The 27,771-nt window shown below is 39.3% G+C and overlaps 2 protein-coding genes across 11 annotated transcripts; one reads left to right on the forward strand and one right to left on the reverse strand.

Moving 5' to 3' along the window:
- Positions 1-434: 434 nt before the first annotated feature.
- On the reverse strand, positions 435-20,535 carry LOC114561224 (AP-1 complex subunit sigma-2). 9 transcript variants are annotated; one of them, XM_028587086.1, is made up of 7 exons: positions 20,424-20,535; positions 19,581-19,759; positions 17,252-17,360; positions 16,655-16,792; positions 13,934-13,964; positions 9,648-9,710; positions 1,037-1,079 (listed from the first exon to the last, which is right to left on the reverse strand). In XM_028587086.1, the coding sequence occupies exons 2-6, from the start codon at positions 19,757-19,759 to the stop codon at positions 9,658-9,660; spliced, it is 510 nt and encodes a 169-aa protein (XP_028442887.1). In that variant the 5' UTR covers positions 20,424-20,535; the 3' UTR covers positions 1,037-1,079; positions 9,648-9,657. The 9 variants fall into 9 exon arrangements, 7 of the variants coding, with proteins under 7 accessions (XP_028442889.1, XP_028442892.1, XP_028442887.1 ...); XM_028587085.1 differs by lacking the exon at positions 1,037-1,079 and adding an exon at positions 8,349-8,969; XM_028587091.1 differs by lacking the exons at positions 9,648-9,710; positions 13,934-13,964 and adding an exon at positions 10,932-11,019 and having other exon boundaries at positions 1,009-1,079.
- Positions 19,236-27,771, forward strand: LOC114561223 (retinoschisin). 2 transcript variants are annotated; one of them, XM_028587083.1, is made up of 7 exons: positions 19,236-20,767; positions 21,209-21,416; positions 21,802-21,827; positions 21,913-22,159; positions 24,764-24,905; positions 25,492-25,687; positions 27,346-27,771. In XM_028587083.1, exons 2-7 carry the CDS (start codon positions 21,362-21,364, stop codon positions 27,496-27,498), a joined length of 819 nt encoding a protein of 272 aa, XP_028442884.1. In that variant the 5' UTR covers positions 19,236-20,767; positions 21,209-21,361; the 3' UTR covers positions 27,499-27,771. The 2 variants fall into 2 exon arrangements, with proteins under 2 accessions (XP_028442884.1, XP_028442885.1); XM_028587084.1 differs by having other exon boundaries at positions 21,350-21,416.

The following is a 27,771-nucleotide window of genomic DNA, read 5'->3' on the forward strand; positions in this document are numbered from 1 at the left end:
GCCAAATGCGTTGTGCTTGAAACTAAGTTCATGATAATGACAATGCCGTTGAAACATAACTCTTTGGTTCTGTTAATGTAATACTTTACTTCCCTTTACAATATATCTTATTCTATAAGTCTTACACATGAAATACAGAAGTAGTTCTGAAATCATTAAATATACTTCACAGAATAGACATCAGCTTTGGTCAAATCGCGTTCAAGCAGTTCACTCAGTACAGCGTCTTGGTGTGGACTGGAACCATAGACTGGATAATAGTAATGGACAAAGCATCCGGTTTGGCAAAGTGCTGCAAATTTGGACGCCTTAAACCTGCATCCTATCTGAAATCCAGCAGGGGGAGACACTTGCGGTTGCAAAAGGAGGTCGGTTTCTCTAGAAGTCTATGAGAAAGTGACCCACTTCTCACTTGATTTATCAGTAAACATTTTCATAATGAGTTTATGGTCTCAATCGCTAGTTTTACGTCTTCTGCAACTCAGAATGATGTTCATTTTTTTAATAATGGTCTTGTTGATTTTGAAATTGGCGATAAAGCAAGGGGTGTTTTAGGGCGTGGCTATGATGTGATTGCCAGTGAAAGTGTGTAACGTAGAGTGTAAGGGCTCTTCCCTCACTCCTGCCTCTCGTCTAAAAACGCCCATAACGGCAAACTTGACAACTGATAGCAGATCTCCACAAACCAATGGGTGACGTCACACGTGCTCTGCCCATTAATATTATACAGTCTATGACTGGAACACAGCAAAAAATAAAAACCTTAATCATGCTGCATTTCCCCTTGTTAACGTCTACAGTTAACAGTTAACGTCATCACACAAGACAAATAACTCAGCAGGAAATAACCCAAACAGTGCTACATTGTTTGTCTCAGAAAACAGGTAGAAAACAAAGGCCGAGTTGTGTATGTGTGTTTGTCACTGTAAAGTTGAGTGTGCTCAAAGGTGAATTGGAGTTGTTATCTGCTACATACAGCAGCTGGCAGATGAAGGATGTGTGTGGCAAGTGGATGATGATATGGACCATGTTTATGTCAGTCCAATTTCCTCCAGTACGCTGCGCGGCGTCTCTGCTTCCTGTGGAGGAGAGAGAGGAACCACAGCTCCAGTCAAGTGCACAGTGGGCTACGTCTAGCACACCCAATACAGCAGATTTCAACAATGACAGCATTACACACACACACACACACACACACAATTCTCTGGTATAATGTCACCAGTATCAAAATTAGTAGTTTTGGGGGGAAAATTTCAGACATTTAAACGTACAGTTGTTGACTTTCTGCTAACAGTTATCAACAGTCTAACAGTTCACCCTTCATACTCTGAATTATTTGGGATTGTAATATTGTAATTAGTTGTCACAGTTGCATAAACCAATATTTTTATAAAATTAAACTGAATCTAAATAAATAAAAATACATGTAAAGTGAAAGGAGTGGCTTATACTAAGGAACCCACAACTCGATTCACCCTCCAAATTCTACATCAAGACCTGGGAATTTGATGGTGCAGTTGGTTGTTAATGTTTAAGGTGCCCTGTGCAGTTTAAACAAAGTTTATTTACATTCATCTTTTCTAATTCATGAATTGTGTGTATTTTTCGGCCTAACAAATGTGTTTAGTGCATTTTCTTCCCCGTAAAACATTTGCAAAGCCAATTTTTGAAATATTTTAAAATAGTTTCTTGTTACATCCATGTTTGCAACTGTGCAGTCTTCTTCTTCCTTGCAATTGCAAGCGCACTGCTACGCAAACAGCATGAAAGCGACGGCAGGAGTATAATACTCCACCCACATGCTCACGCCGTGCATGATAAAAACAAAGAGACCCACTACCAAAAACATTGCTCTATGGCAATATGGCTCTCTGGTCAAATATTACACACAGCATCTTTAAAGGAGAATTCCGGCCAATTTTTACGTTAATCTTGATCGCTATAGCTACGCGAGTACTTTCGATAGAAAAAACCCCGACCCAAATCAGTGCAGGTAACACGGAGAAGCTGCAGCTACGTGCTACACAAGCGTCCCCTGAGCTAAAAACGGCAGTGCTCGGGGCAAGTTTTAGAGTGCCTTTGTGCCTCTTAACAGACACAATATGCAATTAATATGTCTGTGCCACATGAACAGGGCCCTTACGTGTCAACAAGATGCGTTTTCAACTCAGACATTGTTTAAATTCACCTACCCTGGTCCCTGTCTCGATCCTGCCAGTAGCTAGCTTGCCCTGCTAGCTGATAGCCGTTAGCTGCTAGCTGCCGTTTGGTGAGTGTATTCAGACAGGCTTCTGTGATAATCATCCAAAAACAATCCACGGAGCGGTGGTGGTGTGGCTATGTCCTCCAGAGGACAGGTCATGTCACGTCTTGAAGTGTATTCCCCCCTAAAAAAAACAATAGTGCTGTAGTAGCTGTTAGCTGCTAGCTGCCCTCCGGTGAGTGTGTACAGCCAGATAGCTGTTAGCCGTTAGCTGCTAGCTGCCGTCCGGTGAGTGTATTCAGCCAGGCATCTGTGATAATCATCCCAATAAAAATCCACGGGCGCCCGGTGGTGTGGCTATGTCCCCAGTTACTGAAGGCTACCTTTAGCTTGTGCTTGGAGCAGCAAGTTCATCTGCCTGTTTCCCCTCTGTCTGTCAGTCTCGTTCTTTCCAACTCTTGAGGCTAGTTCTTCGTCTGTATACTCTGGTTCGAATAAATAAGGATGACCATCAAACGCAAAAGGCTCTTCCGTGTGTTGCATATCTGCTATATTCTTCATACTCCAAGCTTCTTCCGTTATAAACAACTCCGCTTTTCACTCTTCACACACACTACGCCCAATCTGCAAATGACTGTTTACCTTTTTCTGCTACAACTGAATTCCCAGGAGACCGCGCGATGCAACAGCTAGGCTTCAGTAACGCTATTACTGTGCAAGCCACAGACATCGTTTATCCCGTTTCCATGTAGTTACATAGGATAGTCACTGATATGGTCATAACCACTACAGTGCTCAATTACCTATTTTGAGGGGGAAATAATCTAAACCTTTCGCTGCAAAGGCATGATCTGTCCTATGCAGGATATCCACCAACCCACCGGGCGCTCCGTGGATTTTTATTGGGATGATTAGCACAGATGCCTGGCTGAATACACTCTCCGGACGGCAGCTAGCAGCTAACGGCTAACAGCTATCTGGCTGTACACACTCACCGGAGGGCAGCTAACAGCTACTACCGCACTATTGTTTTTTTTAGGGGGGAATACACTTCAAGACATGACATGACCTGTCCTCTGGAGGACATAGACACACCACCACCGCTCCGTGGATTATTTTTGGGATGATTATCACAGAAGCCTGTCGGAATACACTCACCAAACGGCAGCTAGCAGCTAACGGCTATCAGCTAGCAGGGCAAGCTAGCTACTGGCAGGATCGAGACAGGGACCAGGGTAGGTGAATTTAAACAATGTCTGAGTTGAAAACGCATCTTGTTGACACGTAAGGGCCCTGTTCTTGTGGCACAGACATATTAATTGCATTTTGTGTCTGTTAAGAGGCACAAAGGCACTCTAAAACTTGCCCCGAGCACTGCCGTTTTAGCTCAGGGGACGCTTGTAGTACGTAGCTGCAGCTTCTCAGTGTTACCTGCACTGATTCGGGTCGGGGTTTTTTCTATCGAAAGTACTCGCGTAGCTATAGCGATCAAGATTAACGTAAAAATTGGCCGGAATTCTCCTTTAAAGCTGCATTAAATCTTTATTATATTTACACTGAATCAATTTAATATATACATGAAATGGGTGGCTCTTAGTGAGGAACCAACAACTCTTTAGTTCACTTCACCCTCCAGATTCTACATGAATTACTTTTGATACTACAATTAGTTGTTTAAGTTCCATTAATCAATATGTCTAATATATATGTGTGCACACAACATATTAAAATAGACCCTTTTCTTGTCAAAGCAGGACAAGCACAGGTGTAAATAATAACATAAAATATGTGACATATATAATAACAATGATGGTTCCATTCCATTAAGTCCCAGTGAGCCATGTCAGTGAGTGAGCACGCATAATACCAGCACCATGGAACTGGGTCACCTAAATGGAATGCAGCAATCATTGTTATTAAGACACAATGTCTGCTGTGAAAAGACTCTATTGGCCTACATACTTCAACCAATTAGTATCGCCTTGGCCAAGGAGGTTATGTTTTCAGTTTGGTTTGTCAGTCTGTCAGCAGGAACCAATTTTCATCACACTTAAGGAACACGCCAACTTATTGGGAATTTAGCTTATTCACCGTAACCCCCAGAGTAAGACAAGTCGATACATACCCTTCTCATCTCCGTGCGTGCTGTAATGCTGCCTGACGGTTCCAGCATTAGCTTAGCCTAGCACAGATCCTGCAGGTAACTGGTTCCAACTAGCCTACTGCTCCGAATTGTGACAAAATAACGCCAACATGTTCCTATTTACATGTTGTGATTTGTTGAGTCACAGCGTGTACAAAAAACAACGCAACATGACACACAGCCATCTTCTAACTGTAAACAAACCGGGAACTATATTCTCAGACAGGCTTGCTGCGAGCATATCGCTCCGCCCAAGTACTATATTCTTCCGCCTGAGAATATAGTTCCCGGTTTGTTTACAGTTAGAAGACGGCTGTGTCTCATGTTACGTTGTTTTTTGTACACGCTGTGACTCTACCCATTTAATTCTGGAGCAGATCTGAATCATGGGGCGGATACACAAATTATTTTTCACTTTCTTTAACATTAGGAGACTGGCCGCCCCAAAAAAACAACCCTATATGCAGTTTGTACAAGCAGCCTGTTACGACCCATATTTACGTTTGTTGTTACGTGGCTACCTCTAGTAGCTGTTCTAATTATACCAGGAGCAAAGACAGAAGTCGGGTGACGTAGTATAAAGACTCTAATGTCCCCATGAGGAAAGAGGACAGGGTGGATGGGTCAAACAAACACAGGCCTTTAACCCAGGACACTGCTGTTAGTGTCCTGTGTCAAACTAAAAGTCAAAGTTGACTTATTTTACCTTACATACAGTATTTAAGTTAACTGGCAAGTTAAGTTACGTACTTATATACATAACCCTAGTTATGTAACAAACTGATATTTTAACTCAAACCATGAGTTTTTAGGCTTTTTTCCTAAACCTAACAAAGTAATACGATGTTAACCACGTGTTTAAACTTCGACTGTTACATTTAGGTATGAGGGCGTGTTGATCTCCTGCCACAGGTAGGGGGCGCTAATTTAGGAAACGCTCCTGTGGGTCATATTAGAGGGTAGGAACAAAGGGCCTATGTGGTCATGTGGGTTGGAGGACCATTGGAGATAGGGCATTGTCTTGGCGAGGGTCTCCGCACCCTGAGTGCCCATCTAGTTAGATATATATTTTTGTGTCCATGCTGTACCTACATAACCTGACTCCACCAGATGGATTGCTTCGCATTTGCTCGGCATATCCATCTGGGAACTTTCCGTTGGAGAACTTTTGGGAAGGGGCGGAATACTGGTTATTTGATTGGATAAACCATCTGTCTATCACCTATGTTGGTGATAGACAGGCCAAATCAACCAATCAGATCCACGAAGCGTATGAAAATACAACCACAAGCCCGCCCTTGCTGCTGCAGGCAAAGCATAGCTTGCAAGCTCAGCATGCAAGCAACATGTCGGTAAAGGATATTTGCTGTTTGTGTAACGAGAATTTAGGAATAAAAGGCACCATTTCAGGTTCCCGGACCATATTCCAAAAGAAGGATCCAAGAGAAAAAAAGCATTAGCGAGCAGCTAACAGAATTAGGGCTACCGCTGTCTGAAAATACTGGTTAGCTGATTGGATAAACCATCTGTCTATCACCACCTAACCCACCTCAAAACCAATGCTGATTGGCCCGGTCGTTTGGCTAACGGCTCCAAATTTTCTCTGCCTCAAGATGCCAGACTGATCTGGGAGAGGAAAACTGGAGCTCGCCAGATCAGGAAGGTCTCACGAGGCTAGTACCTACGCTAATGCGTCACAAATCATAAACAACAACGTGTGCAGGAAAACATCAGGGCTGTAGCTTGTGGCAGAAAGAAAGAGAAGCACTTACTTTGGCATCCTATAACAAGGTTCAGCACAAAGTAAAGAGAGGAGTTGCATCAGAGCAGTAGAACAAAAAGATGGCTTTTTGGTAAGAGGAGAAAAACAAGCCACTTCTGAAGTGGCATTTCATGTTCAGCCCAGATCTTGAAATAAAAAACCATGCATTATTCACCAATTATACTATACTTTTCACTCACGGGGTACATTTAGCTAAACAAGCGGTGGATAGACAAATCCCTTGTTGCCAATTAGGTCGGCTAAACATCTTCATCTGCAAAGCAAATGGAGCGTGACACCATTCAGTGGCTTGTTTACAACACAGAAGAAAAACTAAATGACTAAATGTCAGCCTGAACTTCAAATGTGTCACATGTGGAGGGAAAAAACACAACATAAACAGTTATATTAAAGAAAGACACCGGTGTGCTTAACTGACAAAAAATCATAAACAATTTATTAATTATCTATTATATACATTGATAAAGAATGCTCAAATTATCATAACAGTCTCTCTTTCTTAATGGGACACAGATAAACCATGACAGATCATACAAAACATTTTAGGTGCTTTGTCAGTGTGCATTCATGAAAGATAAAGAATTTGTAAGGCTAATGATTTCAAGTAGGTCTGTTATTATTATTATTATTATTATTATTATTATTATTATTATTATTACTATTATTATTATTATATTGTAGAACGTCAAAAGAGCCTTTAGTTAATCAGTGCAAAGACAAAGTATTTCTTTAGCATTAGCATTAATACCCACTTATACCACTTACCTTGAGAGTGGGTGTTTTGCTTTTTTATTTAAATAGGAGATAATTAGGGTCTATTAATAATTTAAAAGATTTAAAAATCACATTTAAATAGTTGAAAAAGCCATTAGGTCTTGTAGTGTGCGATATAGTCTGGACTAGAGTTTGTTCTGATTTAAAAAAAATTATAACAACTCCTAGAAATTCCAGCAAGGACAATACCTAAAATTAAAAATAAACACCCAAATGTAATCCACGGACAAATCCACTAGATACATGACAAAGAAACAATAAAAATATGAAATATAAAACTGATTGGATGAACACCTTTTGGACATAACAAACACTTAAGTGTGAAGGTGATGAGCCTTGAATCTGTGTTGAAGTAACAGCAGAATTAAGATGACCATATTTTGTGATCTGGTCTTCGAGCATTTCTTTTCAAAAGTGTGTTTAAACTTAAATACTCATGCCTTGAAGATATTCTGTGTACTTCAACACAGTCAGACACATTAGTGCACAACAGGGGGCAGACTTTCCCTATGTTTTTTGATTGCCAATGGCAAAGATAAACATAAAAAGTAGGGAGTTTGTGAAGAACACCCATCATGAGGAAATCATTTGACATGAATCGTCCTATGTAATTTGTATCTGACAACAATAAATGTGACCAGTCTAAAACCAAACGTTTTCAATCAGGTGCCATCCTGATCCAATACTGTACGGATTTTCTTTCAATCAAAATTCAGCTGAATCCAACTGGTTTCAAAGAATCAGAATATCAGCTGCTAACGAAAGAAAAATTGCATAGTTTTGTTGAGGTTGAAAGTTAATTCTTCACCTTGGAAACAGGTTAAAAAAACAACTAATAAACAAATAAAAAAAAAAAAATCTCATCACATGGCCCACTTTAAAGTGCTCATATTATGCTCATTTTCAGGTTCATAATTGTATTTAGAGGTTGTACCAGGATATGTTTACATGGTTAAAAAAAACACCATATTTTTGTTGTACAGCACATTGCTGCAGCTCCTCTTTTCACCCTGTGTTTTGAGCTTTCTGTTTTAGCTACAGAGTGAGACATCTCACTTCTGTACTATCTTTGTTGGAAGTTGCACATGTGCAGTAGCTAGGTAAGGACTACTAGCCAGTCAGAAGCAGAGTATGAGGGCGTGCCCTGACAGTACCTAGGTAAGGACTACTAGCCAGTCAGAAGCAGAGAATAAGGGCGTGCCCTGACAGTACCTAGGTAAGGACTACTAGCCAGTCAGAAGCAGAGTATGAGGGTGTGCCACGCTAGCAGCTAGGCGAGCATTATAACGTGTGTTCCAAAGTGACCACGTCTGTCTCTGAAGTAAAGGCTGGACTACAATAGAGCTGTTTGGAGCAGTTTGTGAACAGTGTTTTCTGTGGGAGATGGTAAGTCCCTTTGGGGGGGACTTTGGGCTTTTTCACTTTGTAAACCTATAACGTGCACACAAAAAAGATATATAACACAATAAAGGAAAGGGGAAAAGCCAAAAAGCATAATATGAGCACTTTAAGCTGCACATCCCTTGTAAGCTCCAAAGAAAATCTAGTGACTTTTGGGTCATGATGGCACATGATGTAAACTTGCTTTTGAGTTGTTCAACTTGTGCAATGAAACCAATAATACATGGCGGAATGACAGGCATGTAACAATAAGTCACCACAAAATATATTACATGTTATCAATAAACATATTGATGAGTAAATCCATATAAATTGGGTGATGTGTTTAAGTTACATTTTCAAACCTCAGTAACAGGACTATGATCAGCAAACAAAATGTCTAATGCAGCCTAAACGTTTCCATCATTTACTGTAGTTGTTCAATTTACTTAACTATTATTCTGACAATATTGTATCATGACTGTCATGTATGGAATTTGATAGTAAGCTGAGAATATTGTTATGCCCTCCCAAACCAATGACAATGACAGGTGCTCAGAATGCAGAAAGAAAGGTGCCAGGCACTGAGGAGCTCAGCATGCAGGGTGGACAGCAGCAGCAGCAGCAGCAGCAGCAGCGATGGCAGCCCATCAGTACATAGGCACATTAAAGTACTCATGACGGGGCTAGGGGAGAGAAACGCACACAGCTTAGAAAACAAGATGATGTTGAACTGTAACAGCCACCTCACACAGACACTTCATTCACAGGACATGCAGGAGACAGTGCAGCAGCCTGGAGTACTCTCACCACTGTTCCGCCTTTATCTATTAAAGGAATTTTTTTTCTTTCTCTAGTCTAGGGAATACACTTGTTCACTTTTTTGCTAAGAGTTAGATGAGTGACGGAAGTCAAACAATCTCACAGTGGGTTTTATGTCTCGGTTTCACTTTGAAGGTAAACTGAACAGCTAGCTTAGCTTAATTTAGCTCACATTCCGAAACAAATAATATAACATTCCTTTCACTCAAAACATTTCTTCTTGTTTTTTTTTAAACAATTTTGTTTCATTTTCCACTGCATATTAAATTTATCTGAGGGCACACAGTTAAAGTGTCCCCTATCCAAACTGCAGAAATGTAATATATATATATATAAAAACATAGAAAACATCTGGTAGAGGACAGTGTCAATGACATGTTACACATGGAAAACAAAGACAAACAGACTGAGACAATACAAACATGTATTGTCGGCCTTTTAGTGAGCTACAGACAGACTGATGTATACAGTTAGAAGACTGAGACTGACTAGAGGGCTCTAGCAGTATGCACGGCCTAAATCCACAAACACAGAGTATTCACCTCAGCAGGCCTAATTCTGGAAAAGACCAGAAGACTCAGAGACCATATTTGGGACCATCACACCTGTGAGGCAAAGATTGTTTTTATAAGGACACAAATAAACAGAACATGGCACCACTGGTCAATCTCTCAGGAAAGCTACAGCATCTACACATCTACAGTACGTGTTCGGGCACCGCCACTATAACAATGCCCTCTTCATGAGGACGTCGCGGCTCAATTTATCTCTGAAGTTTAACATGCAGAGTTGAGCTGAGCAGGAAATCTTCTGAGGCTTCATTATTCCAAAAGAAGATATGCTTGCTTGCTTGCACCAAAGTAATGACCCGTTCCTGAGAAATGTTTCATTAAAGGCTTATTAAAATAACTTCCACCAAATCCCCTGTGGTACGTTTTCCATGTAATTACTGCACTATGCACTTACTAAAGCCAGAGGCACTCATTCCAAATGTGCCCCGACTCAACCCCAGCATTATTTTCACAAACTTCTATGTGCATTATGTTTAGATTTTCTTTAAGGATGACAATTATCCTTGTCTCCAATTATAAAAATCAGGGTGTTTTTTTTGTTTGTTTTTTTGCTCGTATAGTATGTTTAATTATTTGAACTTTTAAAACACCAGGGTGCAATGGTGAGTTGCAGAATTCCCTAATGTTTGGTCAAATTTTTCAACAAGTGGTGTATAAGATGTTTGTGTAATGGATGGACAAAATGGTCATTTTAAAGTCAAATAACACCACGTACAAAAACCTGCGGAATGAATATTAGTCAATGTAAAATACTTCCACATGTAACGTAATGTTAGGGTTATTGTTATTCCTTTTCTACCATTTATAATAAAGACATACAGAATCATTCATCTGAGCATTTCCATTCGGTGCGGTTAGTAAAACTACAGGCTGGTCTTCACACAGGCAGCATAACTCTTTCACTTATCCATGAAAATAGTAATAATTAAAGTTGGAAATGTATTTTTAAAAGAGTGACTTCTTAAAAACAAAACGAAGTTGCATCCATGTAAATGGAAATTCAAATAAATAATCTACTACAATAATGTACAATGCAAGTGTTAGATTATGCCGCCTGTTAGTGAAACTGCGTGTATCCAGACATGTTCTGAACATTCCAGTTTGAGTTCATGCCTGTTGTTACGCTGTGTCATGTTTTTCACTCAGAGTTATGAGACACAGTCAATACCGACAGAAGAACATGCAGAGGTAGTTCACGGCACGCACAACTGGAAACCCATGCTGACTGACTGACTGCACCAGTCTAGTAGTTACCAAATTGCCTGGATGGAGGCATGGATGGACTCTAGGCCCATTACAAGAGCTCCTCATTTGGCAAACTTCCCCAGTCTTCATTCTGGCTCTATAAATACAGGGTAAACGTGGATTGGCACTCTTGAGGTTTTGACCCTGTTTCTTTCAAAGTGAACATATCAACTAAATGGTTTAAGAAAGCGACTCAATTCATAACGGTGTACGCGTAAAAGGCACACGCCCACATTAAGAACTTACAATAAGCCTCTAAGGATCCCAGTACAGTATGTTCTCTACAGTACAGCTAGCTGATGGGGCTGTAAATCAATGAACAGCCCTACAGTTTGTCCTCAGGGATTATAGCCTTGGCTGGGCTGTAGCTGCCTCCCAGCTAATGGTTATGGATTTGGATTTCCTAATGCTTCCCGACTTTATTGCTCATTTCATTACTTGCTTAAGGCCACTTTCGTATTCCTAGTTTGTTAACACAGAGTACAGTTTCAAACGTTGGTGCCCTCATGCTTGGCCATCACATATGTCTTTTTTTTTTTTTTTATCCATACAGCATGTACTGCATATGTAGCAACGTCAAAAAGATGATGAATGACTCAAGTCAGATCTATGAGGCAAATAATGAAGATAGATCTATCACACATCAATAAATGACGATGACAAAATAATAGTTTTATGTTTGAACGTTACAATTGTAAACAAACTGACTGAAATTAAACTTTCTGGTGGCATAATAACTTAATGATAACTCAAACTCCACTGGAGCTGCAGTGGAAATGATATTTATCTATTTTTTTTAAGGTTAAATTTATCTTTGAATAAAGGTCGGACCTATACATCAACAGGCTCATCTCACTGTATCTGTATCTGTGTTCATGTTAGAAAATATGCTAAATTATGTATTTTTAGGCACTTTCATCCATAGTTTTCTTATTTCAGGTTCTTCTGCAGCACATGTTACTGTTACTCATATTTGGTTATTTCAAACTGCAAAATGTCCCGTATATATGCTCATCATCAGTACGTATCTTTATCACAAATAATCAAATTTGAGGACATTTTGCCAAAACATTTGGTGTTTGTTGTGTATGTAAAGAATCCCTCAAAAGGTCCAGTCATTCTCTACAGTTCTCTACAGCACCTTTTCCATTGGAAGTTAATGGTTTGTCAGCAGTGACCTGATTTTGCGTTCCTAGAACTCATTAGCAGCAGCCTTTTGGCTCACTGACTAAATGTTGAGCAAACAAAAGGCAGCAAACCCATCAGCCTGCTGACACTGATGAAGTATATACCAGACTACTGTGTACTTCCAAATACTGTATGCATTTGTGCCTCTTACATGTATTCAAAATTAAAAGCTGCCTTTGCCAGATCACTCTGGTGTGCTGTTTTACATTGTCTACAGACATTCAAACAATCACTTAAATATCTCTGCTGTAACATATTCAAGATATCTGAATAATGATATGTTTCTTGCTCTGCTTTTGGTTTCGATATAGGGCATTAATGGATTGAAGAAAAAGAGAGCCTTGTGTGTACTGAGGCTGAAACACAGCTGTGGTGGTTGTTGCTTTACTGCTGAATATGCTTTCGGTCAGAATCCTTAATTGCAGTGACACTGTGGTTTTGTTACTGTAATCATGCTCCCTCTATCTGAAATGCTAATCTGGACCAGAAGGGTTTGTGTGGTCTCAGCGATGCAGACAATGAGGCTTTGTTTCTGGGCTGCAACCTGAGCTCTCCTCACTTCAACCATCAAATACAGTATGTCTGAAAAAGACCGTACGGAATGTGTGGGATGTGGAGAATCAAATCATTTGAAATATTTTAGTGACACTGAAAGGGAGAACTTGTTTTAATGTAATAAGTCACGTATAGATATTTCCTTTAGTATTCACGAGTCTACCGCGGGGATATAAAGACATTAAAGTTCCTTCTCTCGACAACTGCATGTTACTTTGTACTTCTAGTGTTAAAATGCTCATATTATGCTCATTTTCAGGTTCATAATTACATTTAGATGTTGTACCAGAATAGGTTTTCATGGTTTAATTTTCAAAAAACACCATATTTTTGATGTACTGCTCATTGCTGCAGCTCCTCTTTTCACCCTGTGTGTTGAGCTTTCTGTTTTAGCTACAGAGTGAGACATCTCACTTCTATTCCATCTTTGTTAAGAGTAGCACATGCGTAGTACCTAGGTAAGGACTAGCCAGTCAGAAGCAGAGTATGAGGGCGTGCCCTGACAGTACCTAGGTAAGGACTACTAGCCAGTCAGAAGCAGAGTATGAGGGCGTGCCCTGACAGTACCTAGGTAAGGACTACTAGCCAGTCAGAAGCAGAGTATGAGGGCGTGCCCTGACAGTACCTAGGTAAGGACTACTAGCCAGTCAGAAGCAGAGTATGAGGGCGTGCCCTGACAGTACCTAGGTAAGGACTACTAGCCAGTCAGAAGCAGAGTATGAGGGGTGCTACGCTAGCAGCTAGGCGAGCAATTATAACGTGTGTTACAAAGTGACCACGTTTGTCTCTTAAGTAAAGTTTGGACTACAATAGAGCTGTTTGGAGCAGTTTGTGAACAGTGTTTTCTGTTGGAGATGGTAAGTCCCTTTGGGGGGGACTTTGGGCTTTTTCACTTTGTAAACCTATAACGGGCACAAAAAAGATATATAACACAATAAAGGAAAGGGGAAGAGCCAAAAAGCATAATATAAGCACTTTAACATTTTCCATGTAGATGTGCTGCTGATGAATTGGTTTAGGTTTTGGTTAGTGCCTAGGATTACAGTTACTTCAGAGATATCAGGGTTAAAGTCAATATGAAGCAGAAAAACACACCAGCAACTTCAACATCAGTGGTGTATTCCTGGCACCGGACATATTGCTGTTGCTGATTGGTTGTTTCTGAAGCTTTAGCGTTGTGTTGGGGAATCTACAGTACATCTAAAGCTACTGATCTAACACTACAGCAAGGGGTTATTAGTATTAATTTTACATTTTACAAACTGTACCTGCAAAGAGGCGCATCTGAAAGTCTATATTCTGCAAATCACAATAGTGAAAGAATACACAGGCAAAGACAGAAGAATGTCAGATCAAGATAAATCACGACCAAGCAAACTAAATGAGCACAGTGAAAGCCAATGAAAGGAAAGTCACAAGAAATAAAGCAGGTGTCACTTTTAAAAAAGGGGAAATCAAATTCAAGTACAGTACATTTTTTCATACATTTCTCGAATATTTGTAGGAGCTCTGCTTTTACTTGTATATGATACAGGCACTCTGACTTGAATAAAACTTAAAGCTGTAAACCTTTAGATTTTTACGAACTCAAAGCACATTTGTAAAAACCACTTACTAAATGGTAGTAAAATTGTTTTGCAATAGCCATTCAATGTATTCATTTTCAGTAATTACCTCTCTATATTATAGTTTTCATTGGTAGTGGTGGAGTCCACCATTTCCGTGCTGGATTTAAACTGCATTCACATGCAAAAGGGATTCACAAATGATTCAGCGTGTTAGCCAGCGTTACCGTTTTATCTCAATATCAACATCACTGTTTACTGTTCAGGTGCTTCAGAGCTGTATAGGGATGGGAATCGATACCCGGTTCCAGATGAGAACTGGTTCCAAATTGTCCGATATATCGAAATCGTATGCCTCCAAGCTTATCAACTGCTCTTATAGACGCCTGCGTGTTTTTGGGACAGTTGCACATTGCAAAACAATGACGTCAAACGTCAAAAAGATCCTAAATGGTAAAGCTCCACCATCACTCAATTCTTTTATTAAACAAAAAAACTCTAAGAATAGAACCACTCGGTCTGTTCTGAGAGGGGACTGTGTAACCCCTTACAGGTGCAGTTCCTTTAGTCAATCGTGCTTTTCTGTTAGATCTTCTAATAGGTGGAACACTCTACCAAATGAAATAAGAAACTGCACCACCTACCATCATTTCACACAAAGTCTCAAGACCTGGCTCTTGGATAGTCAGACTTGTGAACATTTTTAGTCGCTTAGTATTTTTTATATTAATGTTAGTATTGCTAACCTTCCGCTAATATGTTTAATGTTTCGATATTTTGCTAGGTATTAAACTTAACTCGCTTTGCGTTGCTTGAATATGTATGAATAACAAATTTGTATTTTAAATATTTTTACCATCATATTAACCTGTCCTATATTAACGCATCCCTCACGAGTGATGTAACTTATTTTATCTTTTCGTTAAGGCTTGTTATTGTTTTGCATGGTTGAACGCTGTTAGAAGATGGCTTGTGGCCTATGTTTCTTGGCCGTGTTTCGATGCTTGTATAATATCTTGTACTGAATGTGAATGCTGTTTGATGTTTAGATATGCTGGTGCTTTGCTGCTTCTTGTGGCTCTGCATGGCAAACAGGGATAGCTTCTCTGATGCTCTAGCTGTCTGTGTTGTGTCTTGTTGACTTCTGTCTGTATAATTTAACCTGTACTAATGTCTTGCTTCTTCCTTTTGCTCTGGTCTAAAATCATCTGGCCAAAAGGACTGCAGTTGAAAATTAGCTAACACTGGCACATTTACAGAAATGTTGATTAATGTGTGTTGTCCTTTATACATAAAGAATAATAAGAATAAGAAACTCATGCGTCTACGCTGCTGGAAACTTGCAAGCAGAAGGACTCATTGTGGAGAGGAAGAAACAATCTAAAGGGCTTCATTTCATTTCACAGAGAAAGATGACAACAGTGGTGCTTGTAATGTCTGTAAAATGAATGATCATTTTAAATAAGCACAAGTTGACACCAGTAATATGCTGAAAAACTGCTTCCTAACCGAGCAGCTTGTCCGTTACTACAGCTAAATATCCAGTTATAATAACATTACTGCCACGCAGGCAGGCTTAGCAGACAGTTTTTCTTTCACTAAGAAAACCTAAATGAAAACGGATGCTGTACAAATGTTCTCTTATTTCCTCTACACTGTGTTCGGACTCAGAGATAATAAAACAGTTGCGTTAATGCTGAAAACCTGTGTAGGCCTACTTTTTTTCCACAGAAAATTGACCAGGAATTAATAAGGGAAACAATAAAGAATCGACACGATAAGCAGCATGAATAATGGCATTGGTATCAATTAAATATTATCAATTCCCATCCCTAGAGCTGCCGCTAGTTAAAAAGCATTTAAACTGATAAAACACGGGGAGGCTTTTATTGTGAAGCAGTGACAGGAAATGCAATGTGTTTGTCACAGAGGTTAGCGCTAACTGCCATCGTTCATCATTAAATGTGTCAACAAAACATTTCGACATTTCACATCAGCGGATCAATTTTAAATATTGCAGCAAGGGACAGAACATTAAGGAGCAGGCACAGTAAGTGTGTTTCCATACATCTAATGTAATGCACATTTGCGAATAAAACAACTGCCGGAAATTGAAAAAGTCCAAAGTCCAAATATCGCAAAAAAAGTAGTTATGCTTGGCTGAGGTGGAAAAGTTGGTGTATGGATACAGACATAAACAGACTAATCGAATAAAAAGTATTAAACGGTAATTGTCACAAAATCAACTACAACTGAAATCTTAAAGGTTATACCTCTAAGCGAGGAAGCAGTACTAGTGTAAAATACTCAATTTATTTTTCTATTCTTTGGTCTGAAAAATCCCAAATGTTGACTTAAAGTGGAAAGTAAGAGCAAGAAACTAAATCATTATCGTCCCCACATTGACTTCATTAGATGCCTTACCTCCTGTAGCAGGTCAGCCTGCTCAATGGCCTTCAACACATTCTTTTTGGACGTCTCCTGAGCTTCCCCACCCAGCAAGAACTCATCCAGAATGAAGTAAGCCTTCTCAAAGTTGAAAATAATGTCCAGCTCACAAACCTGTCGTGTAGAAATGAAAAGAACACTAATTATGACTAAGTAGTATTTTCTAGGTCGCAAAAATGGCACAATGGCTTTAATATCCAAACGTCACTACACTGTACTGAAATATGTGGTTTTAATGCACCACATATCTGGAACAAACTCCCAGAAAACTGCAGGTCTGCTGCAACTCTCACTTCTTTTAAAACCAAGGCTGAAGACTTTTCTTTTTGATGCTGCCTTTCTTTAAATAACTGTTCATTTCTTATACTGCACTGTAACTTTTATTCTCGTAGTTTTGATCTGTTTTTATATTTTTAACTGTTTTAAACAGCATTTTGAATTGCCTTGTTGCTGAAAAACAAATAAAGCTGCCTTGCCTTGCCTTACTGTATTGTACTGTATGTGACAAATAATAAAGTTTTGTCTTCTCCATACAAAAGAATAAGAGAGGTGAGGATACATCAGAAAACGCACACTGCCAAAGTATTTGTCCAGCAGCTCCACATATCTGTGGATGATCTCCAGTGTGATCAGCTCGTTGTCCTGGTCCTCTATGGCACAGCAGAAGTACAGGCTGGCGTATCTGCAACACAGACACAAGCCAGCCAACTTTAACTTGACAATAGCATTTAAACAAAGTATCTTCCACTGTGAAAACTGCAACATCAACCTGACAACGTAAATATAAGAAGAGCTGACTTTACGCCTTTTTAGCTCCAAGTGATATATACCGTCTCCCAGCTCACTGTAATAGTGCTGCGAGAGCACTCCTGCCATTATTAAGGATTGCTGTTTACTGTGTACAGGGTATTCATTTAAAAGCCAGAAACCGGATGCAGAAGGCTGTATGAGTTAAGCCTCATTCTGCCATGGTTCTTTATCCCTGATAATCCCAGAGGCACTCTTTAAGCATGTGATGATTGGCTCATAAAGGAGGTGGTCAGTTGATCCCTCACAACCAGTGGGTAAGGAAGGCACAATGGACTCAGCTGTACATTTTTAGAAAGACAGGCATGAAATACTGTCTGGAACAAGTCTACAACTCCACATCCTTGTCTTCTCAGTAGGGCTGCACAATTAATCACAATTTTATCGAAATCGCAATATGAACTAGTGCAATTTCCAAATCGCAGGTTGAAATGATCATTCCCTATCGTGAAATAATCACAATTAAATAATTTTTTGCATAATGTTGTTTTTAGAGGTATATTTTCTGTTTCACATATGACAGGGAGCATTTATTTGAGCTACATTTTAAAATTGCCACATATAAATGCAATTTATTTTGGCAAATGTATCAGCGAGAGGAGCTGCACCGTCAGTGGATTCAGTCTCATCTCTCATCCCACATTGATTTTTTGACACATGGTCAGGTGGAATGCAGTACACATTTTGAGGATTTGAATTGCTGAAAACTGTCTTCAGGAAGACACGCTGTACGTTTGTTTAATGTTGTAGAATGTATTAGTCCATGAATCGATTAGTCGATGGACAGAAAATTTTGCGGCATCTATTTTGATAATCGATTCATCGCTGTAGTTATTCTTCAAAAATGCCAAACATTCTCTGCTTCCAGATTCTCAAATGTGATGATTTCCTGCCTATCTTTGTCTTATTTGATAGAAAACTAAATATAATTGACTTTTGGACTGTTGCTCGAATAAAATTTGAATACATTGACTTGAACTTACATCAAAACAGCAGCAACAGTTATTGTCTTTGTTGTACTAAAACTGAAATATATTTTCAAATGTCTATGGCCCTTCACATCTCCTTAAAATCACAACACATCTCAACCAATATTGAATAATGTTCTCAAAGTAATTACTACTCTTGGACCTCTTTCCCTTCAGCTTTTCAGCAAAGGTATTGCTCATGTTTGGCACAGAATTATTATATAAACACTCAGCTGTAACAGCTGTATCCAAGAACTCTCTTTTGACATGTGAGTAGGTAGGACACTCTGAGAGCTACACAGAACTAATGGAGAACAGATATATTCTGACCACTGCAGTACAACTAGATCCAGAGACAACAGTCCTAATCACTTACACTTTTATTCCTTCATAGGATGCAGTACGAGTCAATTGAATGGTTGTAGACACATGAAAAACTATTAATGTGTTTGTTGTACAATGATGCAAAGTAGGGCTGGGCGATATGGAGAAAATCAAATATCACAATATTTTTGACCAAATACCTCGATATCGATACCACAACGATATTGTAGTGTTGACTATTGGTGCTTTCACAAAATATTTTTGATAAATAATCACCAGAAATGTGGATATAATGACTAAGTGGGTAAAGGCAAATAATAGAACAGTTACAACAGTCTGGTAAGTTCAGAAAATGACATCACTTTACTGTAATACAGCCTTTAAAACCAGGAAAAGACAACACTTAGGCCATATTATCCAAAATCTAAGACGATATCTAGTCTCATATCACAATATCGATATTTTGCCCAGCTCTAATGCAAAGTCCCTGACTCGTCAACACCTCAAGTGCTATGTTTGCCTGTCCGTGTTGGGTCACCCGGGTTCACCAATAATCCGCCTGCTTGTCCGTTGGAACGGCAACAGAATATAATGAAGCAAAATGAATGCTCTTTCTCGTTGTAGTCTGAGTGCAGTCCTGATACCTTTGTCACTTTGATAACACTTTCTCCTGCTTCTCCAACTGAGCCGTGTGTATGAATGATAGGTCTATGAATTGCCCAGGGAAGTGTGAAATATTCTTTTCTGTGAGCGTTCAACCAGAGAGCATTTTGTCCATAAACAAGTCCCAACTCACAACCCACCTCTTATATACAACCTTGAGGTCTCTCCACTCCAGAAAGCTGCACATTTTGGGCTTTCGAGCCAGGACCGTCTGCACCAACTCTCTTGTGATCTTCTTTTTCTCCTTATCAGACAAAGGCACGTACCATTTCTGAAGCCTGAGCTTGCCTTGTCGACTAAACAGAAGCATGAACTGCATCTGAAATGAAGAGATGACAGGAAGACAGAGAAGCTGTAAAACACAATGAGAGATAAAGGAGTGGGTGGTTCCACAGAAAGAGGCAAAAGGCATTCGAAAGAACACATCTAATCACTAATGATGTGAAATCGGATGTAGATATCAAGGGCCAGTCTGATTCTTACCACTTAAGCCAAATTGAGGAAATGATTACAGTATGGCATGTGGGAGGTGCTCGAGAAATTACAACACGATTCATGTAATAACTTCATATCAATGATAATAACATAGTTAGTTATTAAGCTAATTGTGAATGGTCTGCTGCCATGTGTTTAAGACAAACTGCGCAACATTTAACTTCATGTTCATTCATCCTCAACAGTTTCCCAGAGACGACACATCCCGTGTTTTCAATTCAAGATACATTTAAAAAAAAAAATAACATGAGACTGTCATTTTCATAATCAATTAAAAAGCCAGTTCTCTACAGTTATCCATAAACATGACTGAAACCATCACGTTACCGTTATCACAACCTAACGGAGGTACCGTTAACACCGTTATTCAGCGGTTAGCATTAGCCTGTTCAGCCACCGCCTAGCCTGTTTTAAATACGACATGCAACCACGCGTGTATGTTCATTTTAATATAAAAGTTGAAATTATACACGTTCAAAACTACTTACCTTGAATAACAACACTGTATTCCCCTCTGACGAAATGAACTACCCAGCGCCACCCTGAAACATACACGGCCAGTTGGCATCAAGCTTCTGATTGGCCAATGGAGCGCTCACAACGTTGTTCATTGGCTGACATTTCTTTACATTCTCCGCCTATCCTAAGCTTTAACTCGATATCATGGATGTGATTGGCTGATGTGAATACATCAATCAAACCACAAGGAACCGGATGGTTCCGCACATTAAAACGCAATCATCAGAAGCATCAGCTGAATGTTTTAATAGAGGCGTAATAACCATATATACTGTCTATGGTAATAACCAGGAGGGGAATGTAGCTAGAAGTGGTAAGTGTAGGACTTAAGGGCTTTTATCAGCCTTGTTTAAACATAGGCCTACTGTTTGGCATAAACAGTATGTTTGAACAAGGCTGTTTCCCAAAATGTACCCAAAAAAGTACACTTACACTGTAAAGTTGCACCTGTTGCAGTGGTGGACACAGTCTTGCATGATATTCTTTCAAGTTTATTGGGAGGGGGGGGGATTTTGTCAGATGGTGACAGGTGAGGTACAGGCAGGAAACATAGGACACTAGGACATCCTTTGCGTGATGTTTTAACATGGGCTCATCTGGGATTGTTGTGAATTGAGTCTTTGCCTGGACCATGTCTAACATGTCATCTGTGTATTCAAACACATGAGCAGGTTATAATGATAGGTGATGGCATTGTCCTGAAAGACACCACTGCCATGAAGAATGATTAATGAAGTGATGGTATTCGCCACAGGTGCAGTACAATAGACAAGCCTAAGGGAGGTGTCTAAGGGCCAATAAAAAGTATTAGATAAGGCCATTACAGGCCTGTGGATTACAGTAATCCTATCTACCATAGCGTTGGCTATCACACACTCATCGCATTCCAGCGCAGCTGAAGACGAAGATGGAGGTCACTGCTCGATGTGCTGCTGTGCTGTTCCTCCTGCTTCTATCTCAGGGTAAGTCACTGTGCGCCTGCATGAGGAATATTATTAAATCATAATGCTCTCTGTCTGCCCTAAAAAAAACAGGAATATAGTCAATGTCTGCCTTGGTTGTAGTGTATTTTTGTAAACATGTTCATAGTGGCCAATGAGCAGTTAATTGTTTGTGATTGGGAAAAGTTTTTTTTTTCTTCTATATTGTGTGTTTTTTCTCAGGTTTTGTCTGGTCACATATACACAAATCATGGAGACTAATTAGAGATATTTGTAATTTTCATTGTCATGCTAGTCACGTGAATGTACCTACAAAAAGTTCCTTTGTGTTAATAAGTATTAATTTGAGTTTGAGTTAGTTATTTACTCTGCTTCTCCATTTCACGCATCTATTGACGTGGCACAGCCCTGATCGCTGTCCACTCACAGGAGGTAAGAGTCTAATAATAAACCACCTGAAAGAAGTTTGGAGTGTGACTTGAACCTCTCGTTTAACTCGTCCACGTGTCTCCTTCAGGAGGACGAGGCTGTCCTGGAGGAGGAGGTGGTTGTCCCGGAGGAGGAGGAGGAGGCTGTCCCAGAGGAGGAGCTGCAGGAGGAGGACCAGCAGGTGATTGAGACGTGGACATCAAACACAAAAGCCTGCACCTGTGACTGTGAGTCTGCTGATTCACCCACACGTGTCCCCACTGTCATCCCAACTGTCCTGCCGACCTCACTGCTGCCGCCGCCACCTCAGGCTCACTCACTGAACTGCATGCCAGGTGAGGACTCCACCCGGGTGACACCACCTGTGTTTGCTTGTAGTCCCCCTCACTCACGAGGATGTGGAATGCTGTTAGAAACCAGGCCAGTATGTTAAAAAAGGTGATAAATGGGGATATAATAATATCAGAAAAAAGTTTATTGCCACAGTAAGTTACGCTTATGGGGAATTTGCACTGGTGAAAGGTGCATACATAACAAACAAACATATTAAACATTAATATGAAATAAACAATAACTACAGAAACAAATATATACTAATAGCCGTTTAACATAAGAAAAAGGAGGCTGAATGGCTTGAGTGCAGAATGTGCAAAAACATATATAATATAATATAATATATAATAAAGTTTATTTGTATAGCACCTTTAAAAACAATAGTTTACAAAGTGCTGTGACAGAAGCACATACAGCTCAATATACACATCATTGTAATAGTGAAAATAGAAGATGGGACACTTTCAAAGGACAGTAAAAACAACAAATGAATAAGCAAAATGAAATTAACAGATGATAGGGTAAAAAGACAATAAAAAGACAACATCACATGAAAGCAAGTCTAAAAAAATGGGTTTTAAGAAAGGATTTAAAAGAAGTCACCGATTCAGCAAGCTTTTTTATTGCTCCAAGGGCAGCTTGTTCCAAAGCTGAGGTGTCCAAGTTAGAAGGGCCCCGCTCGAGGATCTAAGGCTGCGAACAGGCTCGTATTGGGTCAACATTTCTGTGATGTAGTCGGGGGCTAGACCCTGACGCGCTTTATAAGTGATCAATCTTAAAATCAATTCTAAAACGGACAGCGAGCTAGTTATGTGAAGCTTGGAGTGGAGTGATGTGATGCCGTCTATTCAAACCGGGATGCACATTATTAGATTAGATTTGATTACATTCAACTTTATTTTCATTGTGCAGAGTACAAGTATAAAGACAACGAAATGTAGTTTGCGTCCAACCAGAAGTGCAAAAAGAGCAGAAAAGTGGAATGTGATATACAAGTATAGACAGACAAGAAATATAGTGCAGTGTGGACAGTAGTATACAGTTGGTTAACAGAAAGTGTTTTAGAGTAATATAAATTAAATATAAATATGTGCAGTGTATTAGCAGTTACCTTATAAGAGCAGAATAAATATGGCTATGTAATATGAACAATGTATGAACAACGTGTACAGATATGTGAAAGACATGAAGGACATGTGTGAAGGACAATGACATAGTAGGGACCATCATACATGTGAAGATTGATGGTGGGCAGCATTCTATCCTGTGGATTTTTTAGGTGTCTTGGGCACACAGAGCTGGTGTGATGGATCGCACAGCTGATGGTAGCTGGCTGTGAGTCTTTACATGCACTCAATCTAATCTTGGCTCAGTCTCTGCATCTCTGCAGTGGTGCACAATCACCATCTACTCGGATCTTGACCACTTTCAACCATGTTCTTACGTGAAAGGCTTGGATCTGTATAGAGATGGTAACAGTTTGGGTTTAAGAAATGAACAACTGTGAGGAAGAGGCCTGGAATAGCAAATGCTGTGAGATAATCTCATTACCTGTGCGGGAATGTGATGAGCAGATTAGGGAGCCCAAAATAGGTCGTTCCCTTCACCTAACAGCATGATACCGGGCAAAGCAGCATGCGTCAGATGACTTCCCGATCATCTTCTTCCACCTTATCACACAATCCTTCGCCATATCAGAGCTTAGTGTAAACTACTACTACTCTTTATTAGAGAAGAAAATCATAATACCATTCAAATGTTACTTGGACATTATTAGACCCGGTTGTGTTTTTTGAGGCTGATTTTGGACATCCAGGCTTCTACTTGTAATTGCCTTACATAGTTGTATTTCTTTTGCATCCTGGTTGTCCCGATCTGTTTGTCAAATAGTTTTTTTTTCATTTTGAAAAGTTTTGGTGCCTTTTTCTATGTTCTCATGATGGCGTTGCTTCCTTTTCTGTGTTGTTTTCTTTGTCTTTGCAACTCGATGTCATTGTAAATGAGGGCTGCCCTTCCATGATCTTTTGAGTATACATAAAGGTTGAATTAATAAATGAATGAGGCAAGTTTAACCCTCCTTTTGTCCTCGGGTCAAATTTGACCCGTTTCCAAATTTCTGTCTGAAATTTGTTTTTGTTTTCAACCTAATTTCCCAAAAATAACATGGATGGTTCCATACAACGTGCTTCACAAGTAAAATGAATGATAAATTCACTACTTTTATTGAATTTTTGGTGTTTTATACAATTTTATAGCATTTGAAAAAAAATAATTGAAATGGTTTTTAAACAGTATCCTGACTAAACTTCAAAATGATGTTATCTATTAGTCAAAATAATTCATAATTTCTGCTTGTTAACTTAAAAGTTAGATATAATTTCATTTACATGATTGGTTTAAAAACAAAAGTGGTGAAAAAAAAAGCACAGGAAAAAGCACCAAAAAAAATGTTGAGGACAACAAGTTGCATGGTCGATAGGAAGACAGCACAAGGGTTAATATTATCAGTTAAAAGTCTTAAATTTATTTATTGATTTAATTTATTAAGAATCCTACAAATGAAAACCTTTTGATGCCACAGTAAAGCGTACGTCTGCCCTCCACAGAATGCCCTTACCACCGAGCTCTGGGCTTTGAATCTGGATCTGTGACATCAGAGCAGATCAGCTGCTCCAATCAGGACCAGTACACGGGATGGTACTCCTCCTGGATGCCCAGCAATGCTCGCCTCAACAACCAAGGGTTTGGGTATGTCACGACAACCTTGTTCTTCTTATTGCTCGTTATTGTGCATAATAATACTTGAATAATGTCTGTAACAATATTACTTCAAACCTCTAACATTGACTGTTGATGTGTGTCTATCCTACACTCTACTTTATTCCCTTATAATGCCCATATTTAATGCTGTCTTTTTTTTAACGTTATCCTTGCACTGCTATAGTTTTTATATTCCTATGTCTACATTCTTCTCTTATATTGTCCATATTTAATCTAGACTTTATTCTTGGACTATTGGACTTATTTGCACTACCACCATGACACCCCCTCTCATAGAGCACCTTACCTGCCCTGTCACTGCAAGCCTCTCATGCTTATACATCCCTTGGTACATTTATGTGGATTTGTTATTTAGTATTTTTTCTTTTATTGTCCATATTATTCATGTGGATTTGTTATTTTATCATTCTGTTTATGATGCATGTGTATGTTGTATGTGATGTCTTTAAGCTACTGGGATCTTGAATTTCCCCTTGGGGATCAATAAAGTATCTATCTATCTATCTATCTATATACTACATACAAGCATGTTCTGTATGTTGATGTTTGTTAGGTGTGCATGGCTCTCCAAGTTTAACGACCCGCATCAGTGGATCCAGATTGACCTGATGGAGGTGGGTGTGGTGTCTGGCATCCTCACCCAGGGCCGCTGCGATGCTGATGAGTGGATTACTAAATACAGCATCCAGTATCGCACTGTGGAAACTCTCAACTGGATCTATTACAAAGACCAGACAGGAAACAACAGGGTAAGCACACCAAATAGTAGTCAGTGTAGGGCTATGGACAGTGTGTTTTTTAAATCTCTTTATGCAACAAATGATGTAAATAAGTTTGTGAATCTTGTCAGACTTTATTAATACAGTATGACTTGTCTTTGTCAACAGCAGTTACAGTAAATAGGACCATATATGTGAGAATGACAGTCTATCAAATGACAAATTCTCTGAAAGTCTTAGACACTAAACAGACTTGTTTCTGTGGCAGTACACACATACAGACACACACACACACACACACACACAGATCGTTTTTTTAAAGATTCATTTTTGGGGCTTTTTACCTTTATTAGATAGACAGTGGATAGACAGGAAAGGGGGAGAGAGATGGGGAATGACATGCAGCAGGTCGGATTCGAACCCGCGCCGCTGCAAAGTACTCACGCTCTTACTGGGTGACTACCTGACCAAGCCACTTTAAGGGAATATAGCCAGTGGTGGAAGAAGTATTCAGATCCTTTACTTAAGTAAAAGTACTCAATGCAGAAAAATCCTCACATTTTAGAAACTACTACTAAGTGTTTAATGGTCTAATCATTTCAGCTGTACATGTACAGTAGGTCTATATCTTGTTGGGTAGTTTAATTTATAATTTATCATTATATAACAATCATATTTTATAAACTACATGTGCACACACGTGCATAAATCTTAATTTGTAAAGTAACTAGAAAGTGGCATGAAAAGAAAAGACTCAAGTAAGTACCTCAAATTTGTACTTAATTACAATACTTGAGTAAATGTACTTAGTTACATTCTATCACTGAATACAGCAATAGACAACCTCACAATACCTGCTTTGTCCAGGAGATCAATGTCCCAACTCACCACACACTAAGCTAACAGTTTTGCTGCATTTCAGCATCAGGGAGCGTTAATGTGACATATAAAAATAAAAATAAGTTTTACAATAAGACCAGTTGAAGGCTGTTGATTTAAATCAACCATACCTTCACCAAACAGACTCAGTTATATTTCCCCCTGTCAGCTGAAATGGTTGGTCGATTAACTGTTGACAGACCTATCATAATTTTTTATGGAGCACTAAAATCTGACATTCTTTGGTTCCAGGTTCTCCAGTGTATGCTGCTTTTCTGTTAGCTTTGGAGTTTGGACTCTTGGTTGAAAACAATTACATTTTAAGGAAATAGTAATAGGACTTTTATTTTTTTTTTTTTACTATTTTCTGACATTATATAGATCAATCTAATAATTGATTAATCAAGAACATAATTAATAATGAAAATTATAGTTTGTTTCAGCCATAACCTGGACTTTTGTTTTCACTTCTGCTTGGCTTTGTCCTCAGCAATTTTACAAATGAAAGTCATGAGCACAGAATATCTAATTGATGGAAAGAAATACTGAATAAATAACAGTTTGAGATCCAATCAATCCTATAAGCCTAAGAACGGCGTATGGGATCCACATCTTTTAATATATAAATATAAACTAGATAGGAAATTTATTTCTGCTCTTGAATGGTGCAAAAATGGGTTTCCTATCTAGTCCTATCTTGGTCTAACCATCTTGTCACTGAGTAAATTGATTCAAAAGAAGAATGAAGAAGACATGATGATTAAGTGATCTAGTGAATCTTTACATGCAGTCTGCTTTCTACTCTTCAGGTCTTCTATGGGAACTCTGACCGCACCTCCATGGTACAGAACCTGCTGCGCCCACCCATCGTAGCTCGCTACATCCGCCTGCTGCCGCTGGGCTGGCACACCCGCATCGCCATAAGGATGGAGCTGCTGATGTGCATGAACAAGTGTTCCTAAAGTGTGCTCAGCCTGCTTTTTAATCACTGTCCATCCTTCCCCTGCCAACCTGCCGCTTGCCAAAGGGGGGACATCGGTCCAGCACTAAAAAGATCCATCATGTTACTTTGTTACAACCTTCCTCTCTTTAATGAGGCTCAAAGCAAACTAAGTTTGGGAAGGTGGACATGTTTGATGCACTATTTATCTGTCTTAAAGTCTGTATGAATTAATTGTTTTAATATGTAAATAAGACATTGGACGCATACAGGGGATTTCAGTTTAAAATGCAAT

Source organism: Perca flavescens, chromosome 9 (genome assembly GCF_004354835.1).
Source record: "Perca flavescens isolate YP-PL-M2 chromosome 9, PFLA_1.0, whole genome shotgun sequence".
Lineage (NCBI taxonomy): Eukaryota > Metazoa > Chordata > Actinopteri > Perciformes > Percidae > Perca > Perca flavescens.

Excerpts from the sequence above, each read along its gene's own strand:
- LOC114561223 (XM_028587083.1), top strand. The coding sequence starts at position 21,362 with ATGGAGGTCACTGCTCGATGTGCTGCTGTGCTGTTCCTCCTGCTTCTA. Across the intron at positions 22,160-24,763 it reads CTCACTGAACTGCATGCCAG|AATGCCCTTACCACCGAGCT; the intron begins GTGAGGACTCCA and ends TGCCCTCCACAG. Across the intron at positions 25,688-27,345 it reads ACCAGACAGGAAACAACAGG|GTCTTCTATGGGAACTCTGA; the intron begins GTAAGCACACCA and ends TCTACTCTTCAG.
- LOC114561224 (XM_028587086.1), bottom strand. The coding sequence starts at position 19,759 with ATGCAGTTCATGCTTCTGTTTAGTCGACAAGGCAAGCTCAGGCTTCAG. Across the intron at positions 17,361-19,580 it reads CTCAAGGTTGTATATAAGAG|ATACGCCAGCCTGTACTTCT; the intron begins GTGGGTTGTGAG and ends TCTGTGTTGCAG. Across the intron at positions 16,793-17,251 it reads TGGACAAATACTTTGGCAGT|GTTTGTGAGCTGGACATTAT; the intron begins GTGCGTTTTCTG and ends TCTACACGACAG.